Source organism: Ailuropoda melanoleuca, chromosome 5, assembly GCF_002007445.2.
Source record: "Ailuropoda melanoleuca isolate Jingjing chromosome 5, ASM200744v2, whole genome shotgun sequence".
Classification (NCBI taxonomy): Eukaryota; Metazoa; Chordata; class Mammalia; order Carnivora; family Ursidae; genus Ailuropoda; species Ailuropoda melanoleuca.
The window spans coordinates 31317497-31335956 of record NC_048222.1 but is presented as its reverse complement, the minus strand read 5'-3'; the positions used below and the strand labels follow the sequence as shown (position 1 = coordinate 31335956).

General features: G+C 40.8%; 1 protein-coding gene across 2 annotated transcripts in view; it reads left to right on the top strand.

Moving 5' to 3' along the window:
- STK38 (serine/threonine kinase 38) overlaps positions 1 to 18460 on the top strand; it is a 40214-nt gene that overhangs the window by 10618 nt on the left and 11136 nt on the right. For both annotated transcript variants that reach the window (XM_011218509.3, XM_019794177.2), the window contains exons 3-8: positions 5162 to 5213; positions 6127 to 6249; positions 7962 to 8045; positions 11723 to 11846; positions 14178 to 14332; positions 18306 to 18408. In XM_011218509.3, coding sequence (XP_011216811.1) covers positions 5162 to 5213; positions 6127 to 6249; positions 7962 to 8045; positions 11723 to 11846; positions 14178 to 14332; positions 18306 to 18408 — 641 coding nt within the window. The remainder of the gene's footprint in view (positions 1 to 5161; positions 5214 to 6126; positions 6250 to 7961; positions 8046 to 11722; positions 11847 to 14177; positions 14333 to 18305; positions 18409 to 18460) is intronic.

The window sequence follows — 18460 nt, the reverse complement described above, 5'->3', positions numbered from 1 at the left end:
AAAAAAAAAAAAAAAAGAAAAAGAAATCTTAAAAAAAAAAAAAAAAAAGAACTGTTAGATGAGGCACCTGGGTGGCTCAGTTAAGTGTCTGACTCTTGATTTCAGCTCAGGTCTTGATCTCAGGATTCTGAGTTCGAGCCCCTCATTGGGCTCCACTACTTAAAAACAAAAACAAAAACAAAAAAACCAAACCTGTCAGAAATGGATTTTCAGGCTTTTTCCTGTTATGGGTGGAAATGTTATAGAACCTTGATAAATAAACAGAGTTTGAATAATATGAGACAATCAATAATAAAGAAACATTTTATTTTATTTTATTTTATTTTTTTTTTTTAAGATTTTATTTATTTATTCGACAGAGATAGAGACAGCCAGCGAGAGAGGGAACACAAGCAGGGGGAGTGGGAGAGGAAGAAGCAGGCTCCTAGCAGAAGAGCCTGATGTGGGGCTTGATCCCACAACGCCGGGATCACGCCCTGAGCCAAAGGCAGATGCTTAACCACTGTGCCACCCAGGCGCCCCAAGAAACATTTTATTATGAGTAATACTATCACTAGTATGTGATGAGTGGTTTGAAGTAAGTGTTGGGCTAGTAAATTGTGAGATCAGGTTGTAATAAAATTTCATTGTATATGCCTTGTCTGGATGCCTTTAAAATCTCTAGTATTTCTTCCACACGTAGGCACTGCACCTTTTGCATTGTTCCATTTACAGTAGAGCGCTAGGTTGTATTTGAAACAACGGACCTGACAACAGGGAAGATGAAACCAAAGCCTAGGGGTAGAAGAAAGAATAAAAATCATTTAGGAATGGTTTTCTGTATAGAAGCAGAATATGAGAACGCTGGGTAGATTTAGAAACAGTGCACAAGTTCTGCTGATCGATTTAAAAACAGTTAAAACCCTGAGCCTCGTGTCTGGTGCCTCTTGCTAGTGCCCCTGGTAGACTAAAGTGAATCCCCTCAAGAGTGCAGTTCAGCTTCTTTGTTTAATCTTTGTTTTGCCTCGGTTGGTAAGGTTATCTAGGAACAGCAGTTCTCCTTCAGTTCTCTCTTATGTGATCCTAGGTACCCAGTAAATATTGATGATTGCCTAGTTAGTCATACAAAAAATAATTTGTAGCAGCCTGAAATCAAAACTTAGGAGGCCGACATTTTTTTTCTCATAAAATATTCTGTGTTGGTTCTGTTCTTCATGAAAACTATTTTGGTGGATGAATTAAAGCCACAAAAATCGAATTTCATAGGAAGTAATGGTATGCTTCCCTCCCCTCCTGCCCCCAAATCAAATAAGAACTTTCCTACATTTTACCCTTTGAAAACCAGCACTGTCTGCTACTCCTTTTAGGCATTCTTATCTCGGTTTTCCTGTTTCTGTGTTTGGTCTGATCTGATACTGAGCTGCAATATGTGATTATTACTAGTGAGCAAATGTTAGTTTTATTTAAGTCCCAGAGATGAGTAAGTCTTGACCTTTGAATGTTATTCACTGATTAGCCGTCTCAGTCAAACCAAAGTAATTTGTTGAGATTTTTTTTTAAAGAGAGCAGTGGGGAGGGGCAAAGGAAGAGGAACAAGGGGACTCAGCTCCAGCCATGGAGCTGACCTGGGGCATGATCTCATGACCTTGAAATCATGACCTGAGCCAAAACCAACAGTCGGACACTTAACTGACTGCACCATCCAGGCACCTCAATTTGTTGAGATTTTTAAAAAAACCTGTGTAAAATTCATTTTTAGGGTATTTCTTGAGAATTTTCTCAATTTTGGTCATGGAAATAAGCTAGTGCTTATTTCTGTACTATTTTTCCTGGTTTTAAATGTCTCCTCAACAGAAATGAGAAGTACTGGCTAGTCAGCTCTTGTACAATGGACTAGCCCTTTTCTCCCATTCCTGCAACCTCTGAATCAAGCTGTGCTGTGAGGTGAACTTAAGATTAGCAAAGGGGGCTAATTACACATAGTCAGGAATGTGTCTGCACGGTGTTACACACTCTGATTTTCTTTTTCTCCCCATTTGGCAACGTGCATTTTATAAAGTTGCTATGTACAAAGCACTATTCTTAGTGGAGAAGGAGAATTCAGATATGGGCCCTGCCTTCCAAATATTTTATTGTGTTTTATGAGAAGTGGGCTCACAGGCAAATAAATAGAGCTCGTGGAAGGCCGTGATGGGGTGAGGTTGGGTGCAGCCTCTAAGTGTGAAAGTGGCCAGCCTCTGTCCCTGGGTTCTGCTCTGGAACATTGGGGTTGAGTGCAAGAATGGCTTCACCAAAGGCTGGAGTGTTAGCTAAACTGGGTCTTCCATCAGAGACATACCAGTGGAGGGGCCTGCTTTTCTTTTTCATTATGAACACTTTTAAACACACAGAAAGGCTAATACAGTGAACTCCCATATATTCCTCAGATTCAGTAATTATCAAGATTTTGTTAAATTTGTTCCATTTTATTTTTTCTTGCTGTTGTGTTTTAAAGCAAATTTCAGACATCTGTCATTTCAATCCTACATACTTCAGTGTACATCTCTAAAAATACGGCCATTTAATTGTATAATTGCAATGCCACCATGAATTTAACAAAGTTAACAGTAATTTCTTGGTATCATCTCACAGAGGATGTCACTTGTAAGCCTCATTTCAGGCTATGCTTGCCATTTTGGGTGTCTTTAAGGTCGTCATTGGCTTGGACCCAATAAATCATTACCGTGGATAATTCTGCATGATAGGGTTTTTCTGGATACTTTTTCTAATGAAAGAATCTGATTGTGTTCACAGAGTTGGTTCTGATAACTTTACTCTCAGGTAGGTACAGAAACCGATTTAATTACACTTGCAGTCAGGCTATGAAAAACTTTTTAGTTTGAATTGAGGTTTAAAATATTGTCAGAAGCAGCCATCTCTGGGACACACATTGTATGACAGCATATTGGACTTCTTAGCCCTGGTGTGGTCATTCAAAAAAAATATAGTCAGAAAGTGTGATGGTGTTTGATATTTGAGGCATAAAAAGTGCTGACCATGGTTGAGTTATAGTTCTTGCCAGGATGTTATCTTTGATTCTTTTTATTCTTCTCTACTTCAGCTAATTAACATACACTCCTGAAAGTACCAACAGTATGGCCTTATCCCTCCAATAAACATGCAAAGATGCGTATCACAAAATATTCTGGGAACCCAGAGAAGTAGGCAGACTGGAAGCCATATAAGGCCTTTTTTTCCCCCTCAGGGTCGGAGTAGATCTTTTTACCTTCTGAGAGCTTAGACACAGCTTGTTATATATCATCTGATCCTGTGGATTTGTGATATCATTTCTAACACGATATTAATTTTAACTAATTACTATTGTAATAAGTATTTATTGACCAAAATAAAACCCGTGATCTTACTGTGGCCCTTTCTCTGTGTCTCCTATCTTGTTTAGTGGCATCATTATCCTCCCACACAAGAAAGTCTAAGATTTTTCCTTTGACTCCTACTGCAAGTTAGTCATCTTTGTCGTACCTCTGTTCACTTCATTCTGGGTTTCCAGCCCTTGTTCCAGATCTGGACTCCATATCTGAATCATTATGAGAGCTTTAGTTTGCCTCAGTCTTTGTCAGTTACTTTCCCTGCCAGTCCATCAGCTCCTTACTGCTGGCTGCCATTTTATTTTTATTTTATTTTTTATTTTTAGAAGATTTTATTTATTTATTTGACACAGAGAGAGGGAGAGAGAAAGCACAAGCAGGGGGAATGGCAGGCAGGGAGAAACAGGGTCCTTCCTGAGCAAGGAAGGACCTGGGATCATCACCTCAGCCTAAGGCAGCCACTTAACCAGCCGAGCCACCCGGGCACCCTGGCCGTCATTTTAAAATAGAAACCTCATCACATCACTCTGTCACACACAAGCCCCTGGTGCTTAGTTGTCCGCAGACTAAGAGCCAGCCCTTCTAGTGTGACATTTGAAGTGCTACATGCCTCTGCACATTACACTACAAGCTGTTGCCTCATGTACTCCCTACTTTCTTTCTTTCTTTTTTTTTTTTTTAGATGTATTTATTTATTTTAGAGAGAGACGGAGTGCGCAGTGGGGAGAGTCAGAAGGAGAGGGAGAACAAGTCTTAAACAGACTCTGTCCAGTGCAGAGCCTGGCTGGGGGTTTGATCCCATGACTGAGATCATGACCCCAGCCGAAAATCAAGAGTTGTGCACTCCACTGACTGCAGCACCCAGGCGCCCTGTATTCCCTACTTTGATTCTTCCCTGTCCTGCTCACATTGCCTGTTACCTGAAATGCTGATAAGGGATAGAGATCCCAGCCAATGTGCTTTCATTCATTCTGAATAAATGCAGGTTGTGTGGAATTGGTTTTAAGGAAGTTTTTCTTCTTTTCGTTTTATCAAATCAGTACGAGACTGTAGATCAAAATTTTCTTGGATGTGCAGTTTTTAAGGTTTAATACTCCAGGGATTTAGAGTCTTAAGTTTTACTAGTGCTGACAGTCACCTGTTTTGATCATTCCTGCCTCTCTCTTTGAATCTCTAAATTCTGTCTTTACCGTTGTTTATTGCTCTTTGCTTGTGGCCGGGAGAAGGAGGAAGATGTAAAAAAGGAAGTAGATTTCAGTGAGGGAGAGAGAGACACCCTGATAGAAGAGGTTATCAAACACCAGCTGTTTGTGGTTTGTTAAGGAGGAAATACTTTAAAAAAGAGAGAGAACTTTTCATTTTGAAATAGGATTCTTTGTTGCATTAACATCTTATACAGTTTTTTTCAAAATGCAGAACTAACAAAGGGTGGGAATCTGTTCACTTATCTTAGTAACTAGATTTGTTTAATTTTTTAAAAAGATGTATTTATTTTTGAGAGAGAGCACGTGCGTGCATGAGTGATGGGGAGGGGGAAAGGGGCAGATGGAGAGGGGGAGAGAAAATCCTCAAGCCGACTCCGGGCTGAGCGCAGAGCCTGACGTGGGGCTCCATCTCACAACCCTGAGATCATGACCTGAGCTGAAACCAAGAGTCAGTTGTCCAACTGACTGCACCACCCAGGCACCCCTGTAATTTGTTGTCTTAATGAGGCGTTTTGAGATTTACCTGTTTTTACCCTTAGAAAATACTGTGTTTATATAGACTTTTCAGAAAGGTATTCAATTGTTATTTTAAATATCTTTGTTTATTTTTAGACAAAAGAAGTTAGAAAAAGTGATGGAAGAAGAAGGCCTAAAAGATGAAGAGGTAATTCATATTGGAAAATTTTTCCTTGAACAGAGCATGGCAAATCTTGTCCAACAAGTTGTTAGCCTTGGTACATAGGGTACTTGGCTTAGTAACAGAGGAACTTATGAGGGCTGGTGTACTTCTGGATTTAGGTATTCATGCAAAGGGAGAAATTCATTACTAGGTGCCAGGAGAGGAAGATTTATCTAGGCACAGTTGTAATAAATTAACTAGATTTAGAATTCCAAGAAAAGAAAGAGATGAGATCACTTTAAAATTAAAAAAAGCAAATTATAGCATACTTATGGAAATCACAGCAGAGTCTCTGTAGAAGTGGAGCAAATTTCTGAAATCATTATCAAAGGCAAAATCTCTCTTCAAACCAGCCCTTCCCCCAATGCCTACAGACGTGGTAGGAGAAAATAGAGTTAAGAAACTGTGCAAGGAACTGAAATGACAGTGGAAATGCCTTCAAAAATAGGAATGAATCATAGAATCCAAGAAAATGGTGAAAAATACTGAAAACTTGTAGGCAATATAGAGCATAAAATGACCCCAATGTGTAAAAAAAAACAAAAAACAAAAAAACCCCCCAAAAACCAAACCCAGAGGGAAATTAAGAAAAACCCACACCCTTTTATTTTATATACAAGAGTTGAAAGGAAAATATTGTTATTCCTTCTTCATTAGAAAAGTTAGGATAGTCGATTGCCGAAGTAGATTGGTCAGAGTCCTCAGAGGAGGCAGTCATCTGTTCATTGTGGTTCGGTTATTGTGTCCAAAGGCTGGGGAGGAGAGACGCGATCTCTTTAGGGTTCAGAAGGTTGTGCTTAGTCTGGTGTGGTCCTGCTTTCCAGTCACAAGTGAGACTGCCGTGGAGCTGCGGTTTCAGCTCCTCCCCTTCACACCTCTCTCCCCCTTTAACCATTAGAAGCGACTGAGGAGATCAGCGCATGCTCGGAAGGAAACAGAGTTTCTCCGTTTGAAGAGAACAAGACTTGGATTGGAAGATTTTGAGTCCTTAAAAGTAATAGGCAGAGGAGCATTCGGTGAGGTAAAAAACCACAGCTACTAATCAGATATAAAAACAGCACAGAACTTTGCCGCTGCTGACATACCCTGAGCCCATGATTGTTGATAGAACTGAAATATGGGGTAGTGGGTCAGGCGTGCCAGCCCCACCTTGTAACTGCTCGCTCTGTCCTTTATTTCCCCCTCCACTGTCCCAGATCTCTGATTGTTCCTCTGTTTTTCCAGAGATGATGTTGATGGTCTAAGTACTGATCTAAGGGGACAGTTAAAAGGTACAGGGAAATCAGTATTTATTATTTACTGAGCGCTTCTCTCCTATAATCGTGACACTAACTCATTTAATGGATAACGAAATTAAGACTCAGAGGGGCTGTATAATGTTCCACTGTCACACAGCCAATGAGCAGCAGTATCAGGCACGACAAGCGCACTCCTTAATCTCCATCACCTATTTCACCCATCCCCCCACCCACCTCCCCTATGGTAACCATCAGATTGTTCTCTATAGTTAAGAGTCTGTTTCTTGGTTTGTCTCTCTCTCTTTTTCCCCCTTTGCCTGTTTGTTTCTTAAAGGAGTTCCTGGACTTAAAGCTCTTGCTTTTGTCAGCATCACACTGCCTGTCCAGGAGCAAACTAACAGCATATCTCCACCCTTTATTTCTACCCACCAGATTGCCGTTATTCGAAATGATGGCCCCAGGAGACAGAATTTATAGAAATGGGTTATACAGGTAGTGATAGAGAGTTGAAAGCATTTGCAACTTTGTCCCACCTGGTCCTGTAGATACATCCTGCTCGGTCACAAGGGCAGTCTTTGGGGAGGGTTTGAATGAGCCCGTGCCAGGTCATCTTCATTAATGGAATACACCCAAAGTGAACGACTTACTGATGCAATAGTTTCATTAACTTTGTATAAAAGGAGCCGCATATTATTAAAAACCCATACCCAGGGGAAATGTGAGTACGTACTTAGAAGCACAGGTGAAAGATTAAATTGATCCCTCAGTGTTCACAGTCCCTGTTGGTTTGTGGAGAGAGGGAAAGGTACGGTAACCACCTCTAAAAGGGCTTTCTGTTTGATGAGGAAGGGACGTGGGACTCAGGAAAAACATGAAGAAAGGTGCAGAGAGAAGGAAGCCTACATATCTGGGGGTGGGGGGAGGATGTACAGGGACTTGCCAAGAAGTTTATCTTTGGGTTTGCAGACCATTAGTTTTCTTTTCATCATAAAGTTATCTGTTCTCTCTAAAAACATTGGAAGATAAAAAAAGAGAAGGGAAAACTGCATAAAACCCCATTTCCCTAATTATACATTTTAGGTGTTTTTTTTTCCTTCTAGACATTTTTCCTGCGCATGAGCTTTTGCTATTGTTTCAGGCATTGTAGTCATTGCTTCCTTAGGGTTTCTGAGCTGACTGGATGACATGCGCCACGGGTGTAATGAGTTCTTAAGTATGAAAGTGAGGGTTTTAAATTAGATTGATTTGTTCAGCTAGGGAGCCAAAGCTGTTCAGATGTGGAGATGTTTGAGAATGTTTCCAGGGCTGGCTTCACGGTGTATAATAAATATATCCATTTTGGGACATTAAAAAGCACTTTTTTCTGCTTGGTTATTGCTGGTTGCTTATATTAATATAGTAATACTTCTTCAGTCGGAATTATTTCCTGTAACACATGAAAGCACTAGCTTGACATTGTGAACTTTTGACTTGGCATTTCTTTTACGACTTTTAGGTGCGGCTTGTTCAGAAGAAAGATACAGGGCATGTGTATGCAATGAAAATACTCCGTAAAGCAGATATGCTTGAAAAAGAGCAGGTAAACCACAATTGTTGCAGTGATTTTAGTCAGCTTATAAATTTTTTTTGTCACATAAAACTGTTCTTTTTGTTTATTTGAAATGTATTTTCTTATTACAGTTTCCCGTAGCACTGTCATATATGCATATACATGTAATATTACTTTTCTTTTCCCAACAAAGAAGCAGTCACATATATATTAAAAGGACAAATAATGCCTTATGCTGTGTGGTCTTTTAAAAGTGGAAAACCTATTAGCATCTGCTGTTTGTGTCTCCAAGTTGATCACAAGCTGTGCTTGTCACAAAGACCCTGTTCTTGAGGTCACACTTGCTGTGGCAGCGTGTTCCTACTGAGTGCTGAGAGAAATTGTATATATATACCTTGGAACTGAGACTTAGAAACTAGAATTTGGAATTTGCAATCTAAAATGTGTCCTTATATGCTTCATTCTGTACACTCAAACCAAAGTTTGGTCTTCTGCGTAACTCGTTATTACCCAAGAGAGCAGTCTTCTTTCTGAATGAATTTGAAAAAATCTAATGCAAACGGCAGAAGCAGTGCAAATTCTCTTTTAAGGATTAAGAACACTTTCTAAAATCCAAACCTACTTTGCATATAGATTTATAAGATGCAGGAGTACTTTATGCAACATAAAATTTTAAATATTGGGCAGTATATTAAAAACAAGACTGCTGCCTTTCTGTTAATCCAATTTCATTCAGTGGTTTGCTTAAGAACAGTAGTGGGTGATGCCTGCATACGTCCTGTAATCAGATGCTCCAGGAGGGCAAAGAGAGCCCCTGTGGCAAGGAGAGCTCTGAGTACAGAGTGCAAGAGCAAGGATGGAGACCGGCCCACACCCAGTCCCTTCTGCCTCTTGAGAGGAGACATAATCACTGAGGCTTCTCTGCCCTCCTTTTAAGTGCCAGTCACAATTTGGAGTTTTTATTTTCTCTTCAATTCTCATGTGCTACCCGTAAGCTTAGACTTGTAGGGATTTTGGTTCAGAATATCAAATACCCTGGCACTGAACCTTCAGACACCATAGCTTATGCTAATACCAACCTTGCTCAATGCTCAACAGCCCCATTTTATGTATTATCTAAAAATCAGTGTGTGGTATGGGCGTAGGCACTGAAAGAGTTTCAGTTAGTCTTGAAAAGGGAAATGTTAAACTGTATTGATTAGTCAGTATATTTTGTATTTCATAAGTAAGTTTTATTTTTACAAGACCTATTTCCTGTAGTTTTAACCAAGGCTGAAAGCATTCCTTTATCAAATAATTAGTGTTCAGAATCGCATTGTAAAAAGAGACGTGCATGACGACTTTCACTTACTGACCCTTCATAGCACGTGCCAGTTGCCCAGAGTGGTCACTGAGGACGATCCAAACACAGGGTGTAAACACGGTTTTTTGAATATTGTACCTTCTTCAAAATCATTTTCTAAAATTCTCCTACATGAGAATAGAGGGACTTTCTTTGAGAATTAGGATTTTAAACAGTGCATTAACTGAATTGTTAGCTCACCTTGCTGCTGGACTCTGCTCCCTGGGTTTGATCTCAGTGTGTTCCAGTTAAAATTTCTGGCCACGCACGCTGCCTGGGTTGGGCGTCTTGAAGCGTAGTCTGTGCTAGGATGTGAGAGGAAGCGGACTGGTGCAGACCCATCACTTTTCGGTAGGCCTGACAGAGTTTGAATTCAGAGCCTAATTTTTTGTAGGTGGAGGTGTTTTATCCATAGGAGAAGTTTTTTGTTTGCTTTTACTAAACTACACAGGAATTAAAGCTACTTACTGAGAGTTCAGGTTGTTATTCTGATCCATAGGGTGGAAAATTTTGCTCTTTGGAAAATAAATTTTAAAGAATAAGAGACCAGCATTTAGCTAGTTTCTTCATGTGTCTCTTACATTGCAAAAGGACAACCTCCAATTGTGATGCCAGTATTGTATTAGGATGGGACAAAAAACGGACTTTTATCTCTGCTTTTCTAGTGCTCAGGAGAGCAACTAGCATGTCACTCCCCACCCCATGAAATATGTGTGGAGCCTGGAAAGGGAGCCTGTGATGTGAATTGCACCTCTGGTTCTTCCCTCCCTGACCCTGTATTTGCCTGACCCCACTCCTAGATCTTGAGGTTCCCGGCTGCTGTTCAGCACTAGGACAGAAGGGCAAGGTGTGCACAGGTGGCCTATAACTTTCCCCTTGACAAGCAGAGAACGTGGCAGTCACCGTTCTGTCCTCCAGGGTGACTGATGAGTGGTAGTCGTAGTACCTCCCCATTTCTTTGGCTCCCTGCAGCAAGTAGAGGCTTTTTCCGCAGCCAGGAGAGGAGAGGCAGGTGGAGGTTGACTCGCGCAGTTTTCCTGTCTGCTAACGCCCAGGGCCTGGCCCCAGCTGCAGTCGAGCGGGTGGCATGAGTGTTTCCCAAAAGCTTTGCTTCTGTATGAAAGCTGAGGGAAAGCATCTGCCCTTACTCAGCTTCTTCATGATTTCCTGACATTGTCCCTTACCACCCTTCTCTTCCATTTTCCCACCCTCGTACCCTAAGTAGAGATGTACAAAACGGAAGTTTTCTGCGACATTGAAGCTATTTTAAAAGTTCCCAAACAATTTTAGTAGAGCCTTGAAACCGAAATCTATAGACTCAAGTGCCGTGAGGCCCACGGGAAGAATGAGGCACGTTGCGTGTAAGACGGGAGAGGGGTGGTAGCTGCGTCCAGCTGCAAGAGCAAGTGCCTGACTTTGCTGAAGACATTCCAGTAAAACAAGCAAGCGTATAGAATGCCGTAGCAAACAAAACAACCACCATGGGCCGAGTTTGCCGCAAAAGTGCCAGTTCGTGAACTTTGGTACATCTTCACCTCTGAACATAGAGTAGAACTCAAGCCCCACAGTGTATGTTAAGAACAAAACCTCTATTCAAGGATTGGACTGGGTCTTAATAAACATAGACCTGATTAAACCCAGCTTTGCATCTGGTGACACTTATGTAAGGGGGGGATGGGATTTGATAACATGCAGCAGTGTTTTGATTACTGTTACATGTTCAAGGTAGATAAGGTAAATTTGATAATAAAACATTATTTTAATGAATTCTGCTAGTTCTCCCAAACCTTTGGCAACTTGGTCTAATCTTTAGCTAGATAGTTTATAAGAGCAGAAAACTGGAAATATCAGAAATTTGAATCAGTAACTTTTCTTAGATGTTCTTATATTTCAGTTCAGTAAGAATTGAGCACTTACTCTGTGCACAGCAGTGAACTGAGTGCCGTGGAATAGTATTCTAGAACTGCCCACCAGGGCACTGTCATTGCAGATACCCCCGCAGACCTGAGGCGGGACTTGTTTAAGAGGGATCTCATCTTGGGGAGTTAATTTTTGTCATAAAAGGTTATTGGAACAATGGTAGTTTTAATTAATCAGAGGTTTTATTTATAGCACTGCGAAAGTTGCCGTTTGCATTACAGCCGTTCACTGTGTTATTTTTTTAAGCCTTTCATCACTCAGGTGTATGACTGAATACCTTCAAGTCGAATGTTGTCCGTTTTGAGTTCATACGTTTGCCTGAGCAAGAAGTTAGATCTTTTGCATCACAATTTAATACTCAAACAGTATTGAAATTGTTTAAACAAATATGCAGTCGAATAAAGCAGAGCAAGGCTTGTCATTAATCAAATGCGTGTACCTCCAGGTCGGCCACATTCGTGCGGAGCGCGACATTCTAGTGGAGGCAGACAGTTTGTGGGTTGTGAAAATGTTCTATAGTTTTCAGGATAAGCTAAACCTCTACCTAATCATGGAGTTCCTGCCTGGAGGTAATTACTTGACGATGAAAGGTCATTTTTCCTTTTTGTTCTGTGGTTTCTCTCTCACGTCAATTAACCCTCCTTTCTACTTTTAATCGTGCTCACAGAGTTGCTTTCTATATCTTTTTTAGGTCTATAAAGGAGGTCAGTAACCTGTCTTGTGCTGGGGTGCCTTTCTACAGTTCTTAGTGCCATTAAAGTAACCTTCTCATTCATTCTCATGATTCAGATGGACATTTCTTTCTTTTTCTTTTTCTTTTTCAATGTATAGGAATAAAATAGGGACTCTGCCTGCTCTCCTGTCAATGGGAATCACGTATAATCAGTTACCCCAGTGACCAAATTGAAGCTATTACATTCTTTGCTTCAACTTTTTTGTTTCTTTTTCTGTAACTTACATTAATAAGGAGTGAATTTCTCGTTACAACCTGTATTAGTAGCCAGAAACAATTTCTCATTTCTGAGATTTCAAGTTTTACATAACTCAGCATGCGTATCTCCTAAGACTGCTCCAAAGTAAGCCCAGAAGAGAACATACCGTCTGTTCTGGGGGCAGCCCGTGTGCCAGCGAGCAGATGAGCTGTGAGCCAACTGGTGGGGAAAGAAAACTTTTTCTCTTTTTGGTTCTGTAGCAAAGCAAATACAACTGTGGCATAATATTTTGATCCTGTGGTAACCTTTATTTAGATCTAGGGTCATCAGTTGTTCATTAATAATTAATGAACAATTGACGAAAGTTAGGAAAGAGTCTGTGTGGTAGAACGAGGAGAAACTTTTGAACATTGAGATGCCAGTTCTTAAATAGGAATAAGAACCAGCTCAGTCCCCAGCCCCTTGACACATGTCTCCTCAAGCCTTACATGCGCCATCTTCCATAGCTCCTCATGGCTCCTGGACCCTGCCCTTTGCACTCGGTGGAGCTGGCCTGCAGAGCCATAGACCATCTGCCTTGAGCTCTCTGATCATCTGGGCAAACTCGCACAGGTGAGGCCGCCGGCTACTCTCCTGGGCCACAGCGCTAAGGCCACACAGCTACCCTAGAGCTGGCCTGAGTGCACCACCCCACGTCTCTGGTGTGCCTCCAGATTGAATATGTAGCCTCCAGATTGAATATGTAGCTGCCAAGAGTGATTAGGGAATCCTGTTTTTCAAGTCTTGGGTCAAGAAAAGAGAGCATTTTAATAAATGGTTTGATTTTTGCCTCAGCATAAAATATCCCCTTTTTTCCAAGAATACAAAATATTCCCCCAAAGTTATAAATGAAATCTAGAAAACAGCATGATGCTCTATTAAAATCAGAGGTTTCTTTCTCTTTTCCCTGTTTTCTGACCATAAATGGCTTTATATGGAATCTAAACTGAATCTTTCCTGTTTCTCTTAGCTTTAAACTACTTATACATATTTTCTTTGCTTTGCTTTTGTCTAACCACTGAGTTAGGATCAGAGTCTTTTTTTTTTTTTCCCCGCCATTCTGTGTTGCTGTTATTAAGCTGAAATAATTAAATTTTGACTTTGCGGAGAACTAGGGAGTTTACCTTTTAACTGCTAGAATACTGATATTGTGTTGTAAAAGTTGCATAAAGCATATCGGTGTATATTGAACTACCTATAATAAAAACACTGGAGAAAAAACTCCACTGATCTTGGGAGGTGTTCCCTTTGCACTTTGGGGAGGCAGCCGTTACATACCCCAGTAGATAGCATTTTCAGTTCCTTTTTAACTCTGCTACCTAAATTCCACCTTTTTGTTTACGTTCAAGTGTTTTGTTAAGTAGAGACTGGAGAACTTGTTTTCAGCCTCTTCATATATTTAGTTTTTGTTTGGCATTTCGGCCTCTGTCTATTAACAATGGCAATATAACCTGTGTGGAAATGCCAGTTGGTTCTAGGTACAGAGAAGTGTGCAAGCAAAGTGAAAAGTAAAGTAATTTTTCCCCCAGTCCAAATTATTACCCTAAGCAAATTGTGTGTGTGTGTTTGTGTGTGTGTGTGTGTGTGAGAGAGAGAGAGAGAGAGAGAGAGGGAGGGAGAGAAATTTCCTTTTGCTTTCCAAAATACAGTGGAACTCACTGCTCAGTGGCCAGCATCAGATTGGGTTAAAAGCATTTTGTTCTCTGTGGCTGTGAATTTCACCTTTAAGTGTTAGAGACTACTTCCCATTTCCACCTATATTGGCAGTGTGGGGTCAGTTTCTGGAACACAAAAGAGGCCTGTTTAGCACTGCCTTATGTAGGCAGATAGGGAGGAACTATCTGAAAACCGGCACTTACTCATGTAGTGTCGTGTGTGTGTGTGTGTGTGTGTGTGTGTGTGTGGTGGCTTGTGTCTTCTTGTTTCCAGGGGACATGATGACCCTATTAATGAAAAAAGATACCCTGACGGAAGAGGAGACTCAGTTTTATATAGCAGAAACAGTGTTAGCCATAGACTCCATTCACCAACTTGGATTCATCCACAGAGACATCAAGCCAGACAACCTTCTCCTGGACAGCAAGGTACTGTGCTAGGGGAGTGGCATGCCGGTGTGTGTTTCCTCACCTGAGCAGTGTCCGCTTTCACACCTGCGCCACTTGTGATAATCACAGTAAGGGAGCTGGGAACTGCCTTGTATATTTCTCTATCTCTCTCTCTCTCTTTTTTTTTACAGGTAAGTTTGCTGTTACTTCCCTTTTCTGAAAGGAGAATGATTCTATAATTTGATTGAACAGCCTTCTTAATAATAATGGACATTTTTTAAAAATGATTAAGAAGAAAATTGATTTAGAAGCTTATTTTATAATAAAGCCAAAGATAGTCATCTTTTCCTAGCATATAATTAACTCTACTAACGCTTCACCTGTTGGGAGCCCCTCTGTTGGGCAACCTTATTAGTTGAGGAACCCAGCCAAGAACCAGGAAGTTAGGCAAACAAAAACAACAACAGTCTATCCCAAAGTTCAGGTTCCAGATCATTTGCCTTCTGCTTAAAGAAGAGTCCTACTCAACCTCTGTACTGGCCTCTTTGTATTTTACTTTAGATATGCAAATGAGTTCACTTGCTTGGTTCTTAAACTAACAGCAAATGAGAAGAGAATCCCTGTGCTGCTAGATTGCTGGCTGCTCCTTGGCAAGTTTCACCACTGTCCAGACCTCATGTATCTATAAAGTGAATATATTGATCCAGAGAAGCGCCAAAGTCCCTTCCAGCTCTAAAATTTTTAGGATGTTATGCTCTGTTATACAGAATTGTTGTCTGGACCGAGTTTTTCTTTTACGTAGGATGGTGAATTTAATTCTTAGGATATTTTTCTTTCTTGCCATTTTTTTTTAAAAGTTGTATTTATTTAAGTAATCTCTGTACCCAGTGTGGGGTTCAGACTCACAGCCCTGAGATCAAGAGTCGCATGCTCCACTGACTGAGCCAGCTAGGCACCCCTCTTGCTGTCTTTTGATAATTTTCTTGTGATCTTTGAAAAACCTGAACTTTTGGTATACTTTCTTTTTTCTTTTTTTTCTTTCTTTCCTTCCTTCCTTCCTTTTTTTTTTGGTATACTTTCTTTAAAAAACTTAAAGTTTCAGGGTGGCAGGAGATTTACCAAATAATTTCTTCTGGTTAGTAGCTTTTTTCTTCATCATAAGAATAATGTGTATACATAGTAGAAAATTTGAACAGTACAAAGAGTTATAAAGAAGAAAAATACCTATAATCTCATCATTTAAAGATAGCTACTATTTTGGTACAATAGCTTCAGTACCTTTACTGCTTGTGTCTATAATTTATATATAGTTAATATCCTAAAAGTAGCTTGGTATTCTGCTTTTAAAATGTTAGTGTATATAAAATCATTCTTCTATGTCATTATGTTCAGGTATATTTTTAATAGTGCACTGGCCCTACTTTATGTGGTTGGGTTCAGATGCCCTGGTCCTGCACCCCGGGTATCTTAGTGCAGGCTTAGTCGCACCCTGTAGTCTCTGTGGAGGTCCAGCAAACATACTGAAAGCCAAGAACTTGGGGCCTCAATGTAGCTGAGGAGGAGTGGGGAACCCTTTTAGGTGCACATTTGCTCTCTACAGGATGCTAGCCCAGACTTGTAGAAAAACGTTCCCACAAGCAAGCTTATTTAGGTGTTCAGCCATACAGATTCTAGAAGTGCAACTGTAGAAGTTTTGAGTTCCTGCCGCATACTTAGAACAGCTACAGAATTCCCTGAAAATGTAGCCTTGAATAGCATTTGCTCCACATACTGCTTTTTAAGACGCATTCCTTTCTTAGAGGTATCCAGGTAAAATGTAGTTTTGAGAACTAGAAATCAAACTGTTCCTCGACTTGTGCAACAGGTTATTTGCAAATCTGAAAAAAAATGATACCAGGTTAGCAAGCTCAAAGCTGTCTTCGTTTGGCAGTTTACTTTGTCGTGCGTGCGTACACACACACACAGATAGGGCCAAACCTAATGGGATTTCTTCAGAACAAAACAATATAAAACCTGATCCATCTGAGCAGGGCTTCTGTAGCCTCCTTGTATCCTGAGAAGTTGGTATGTTAAGGCATAAGGATGTCCTGAAGGAAGGTGTACCACAGATGTTGAAGTCACTGGGGCTTAAACCTTGGCCACACCACTTCTAATTGTGAGACCTTGAGCAGTGTAGATCCCTGAGCATGAGGATTCCCTGCCCTGTTTTTGGCTTTACTTCCTTATCTACTTGAAATTTCACCACCCCGAGAACACCTGCCTCTTCCTCAGGACTGGTTATGTGCCAGGCACTAACTTAGGAGCCTTACATGCATTACTTCTCATCATTCCTGCCAGGAAGATACCATTATTTCCATTTTCCAGATGAGATCAGGGGGTTGGAGAGGGTAGGTAATCCTGGTCTGGAGAAAAGGAATATGGGTTGCTTTCTGGCTTTGGTTCTGCCATTTCACCAGCAAGCCACTTAACGAGTCTGAGTCATTGACATGTGGCGTAAGAGTTATAAATGAGATGGCACATTTAAAGCATGGGGCCTGGCTCAGAGAAGTTGTGAGTTTTCCTTGAAGAGAACGATAAAGCCAGACACTTAAGATTAAAATACAGTATATTAACATTTGTCAGGAACTATGCAATAACATTAATTCTCTGTCTTTGGAATAATTTATTCCTTGGACTGTATCATAATGAAATAATTCAAGAGAAGTTACATGAACAACAATGTGTTCATTTACTCATTATTTAACTAGCAATCATTTATTTACACCATCCTCTGTACCATGCGTGGTTAGGGTTGGGAACAGAGACTCTATCACAGGGGTCCTTAGAATCCACATTACGTGAGAGTGAAAAATCAGAAATGGAGTAAGCATCCAGAATTAGGAGGGTGGTTAGGTAAATAATGATGTACTAAGTCATTTGAATATTCTTTTTAAAGATTTTATTTATTTATTTGAGAGGGAAAGAGTGAGAGAGAGAATGTGTGTGAGCGCAAGAGCAGGAGTGGGAGAAGCAGACCTCCCGCTGAGCAGGGAGCCCGATGCAGGGTTCAATCCCAGAACGCTGGGATCATGACCGGGGCCGAAGGCAGCTCCTAAGCCATTCGAATATTATGTAGACATTAAAAATGGTGATTTTGAAAACCATGTAGAAACACAGAGGAATATTTGAGTGAGTGAGTTTAAGAAGTAGTGAAAGGGGGCGCCTGGGTGTTCAGTTGGTTAAGTCTGACTCTTGATCTCAGCTCAGGTCTTGGTCAGGGAGTCTTGAGCACAAGGCCCACATTGAGCTCCACGCTGGTATGGAGCCTACTTTAAAAAAAGGGGGGGGGAGTCTGGGTGGCTCAGTCAGTTAAGCGTCTACCTTTGGCTCAAGTCATGATCCCAGGGTCCTGGAATTGAGCCCCGTGTCAGGCTCTCTGCTCAGCCGGGAGTCTGCTTCTCCCTCTCCCCCTCTGTCACTCCCCTTGCTTGTGCTCTCTCTCTCTCTCTCTCTGTCAAATAAATAAATAAAATCTTTTTTTTTTTTTAAAGAAGTAGTAAAAGTATCTTTAGATGCCATGGAGGGTTCAGCTGTGTTGGAAAGTTTATGTGTGGGCAAAAAGATAATATATAAAAATTGAAATTCTTCGGGGCACCTGGGTGGCGCAGTCGTTAAGTGTCTGCCTTCGGCTCAGGGCGTGATCCCAGAGTTCTGGGATCGAGCCCCACATCAGGCTCCTCTGCTGGGAGCCTGCTTCCTCCTCTCCCACTCCCTCTGCTTGTGTTCTCTCTCTCACTGGCTGTCTCTCTCTGTCAAATAAATAAATAAAATCTTAAAAAAAAAATTGAAATTCTTCTATTAGTAGTGTTTAGTATAATAGGATCTTTTAAAATTTTATTTTTTATTTTTCCCTATACAAAAAAAGCATACTTTGTAGTGGAGCTGTAATGGATATGGTAAGGAGCTGGAGAATATAACGTCTGTTCCACATTCCTGAGTGTTCATCCGTTACCTTGTTTCTTCTTCCCCATAGGGCCATGTGAAGCTTTCTGACTTTGGCCTTTGCACAGGATTGAAAAAAGCACATAGGACAGAATTTTATAGGAATCTGAACCACAGCCTCCCCAGTGATTTCAGTAAGTGTAAAGAGTGGTGTTAGTCATTTTATCCCTTTCCTGGGCCTAGAAG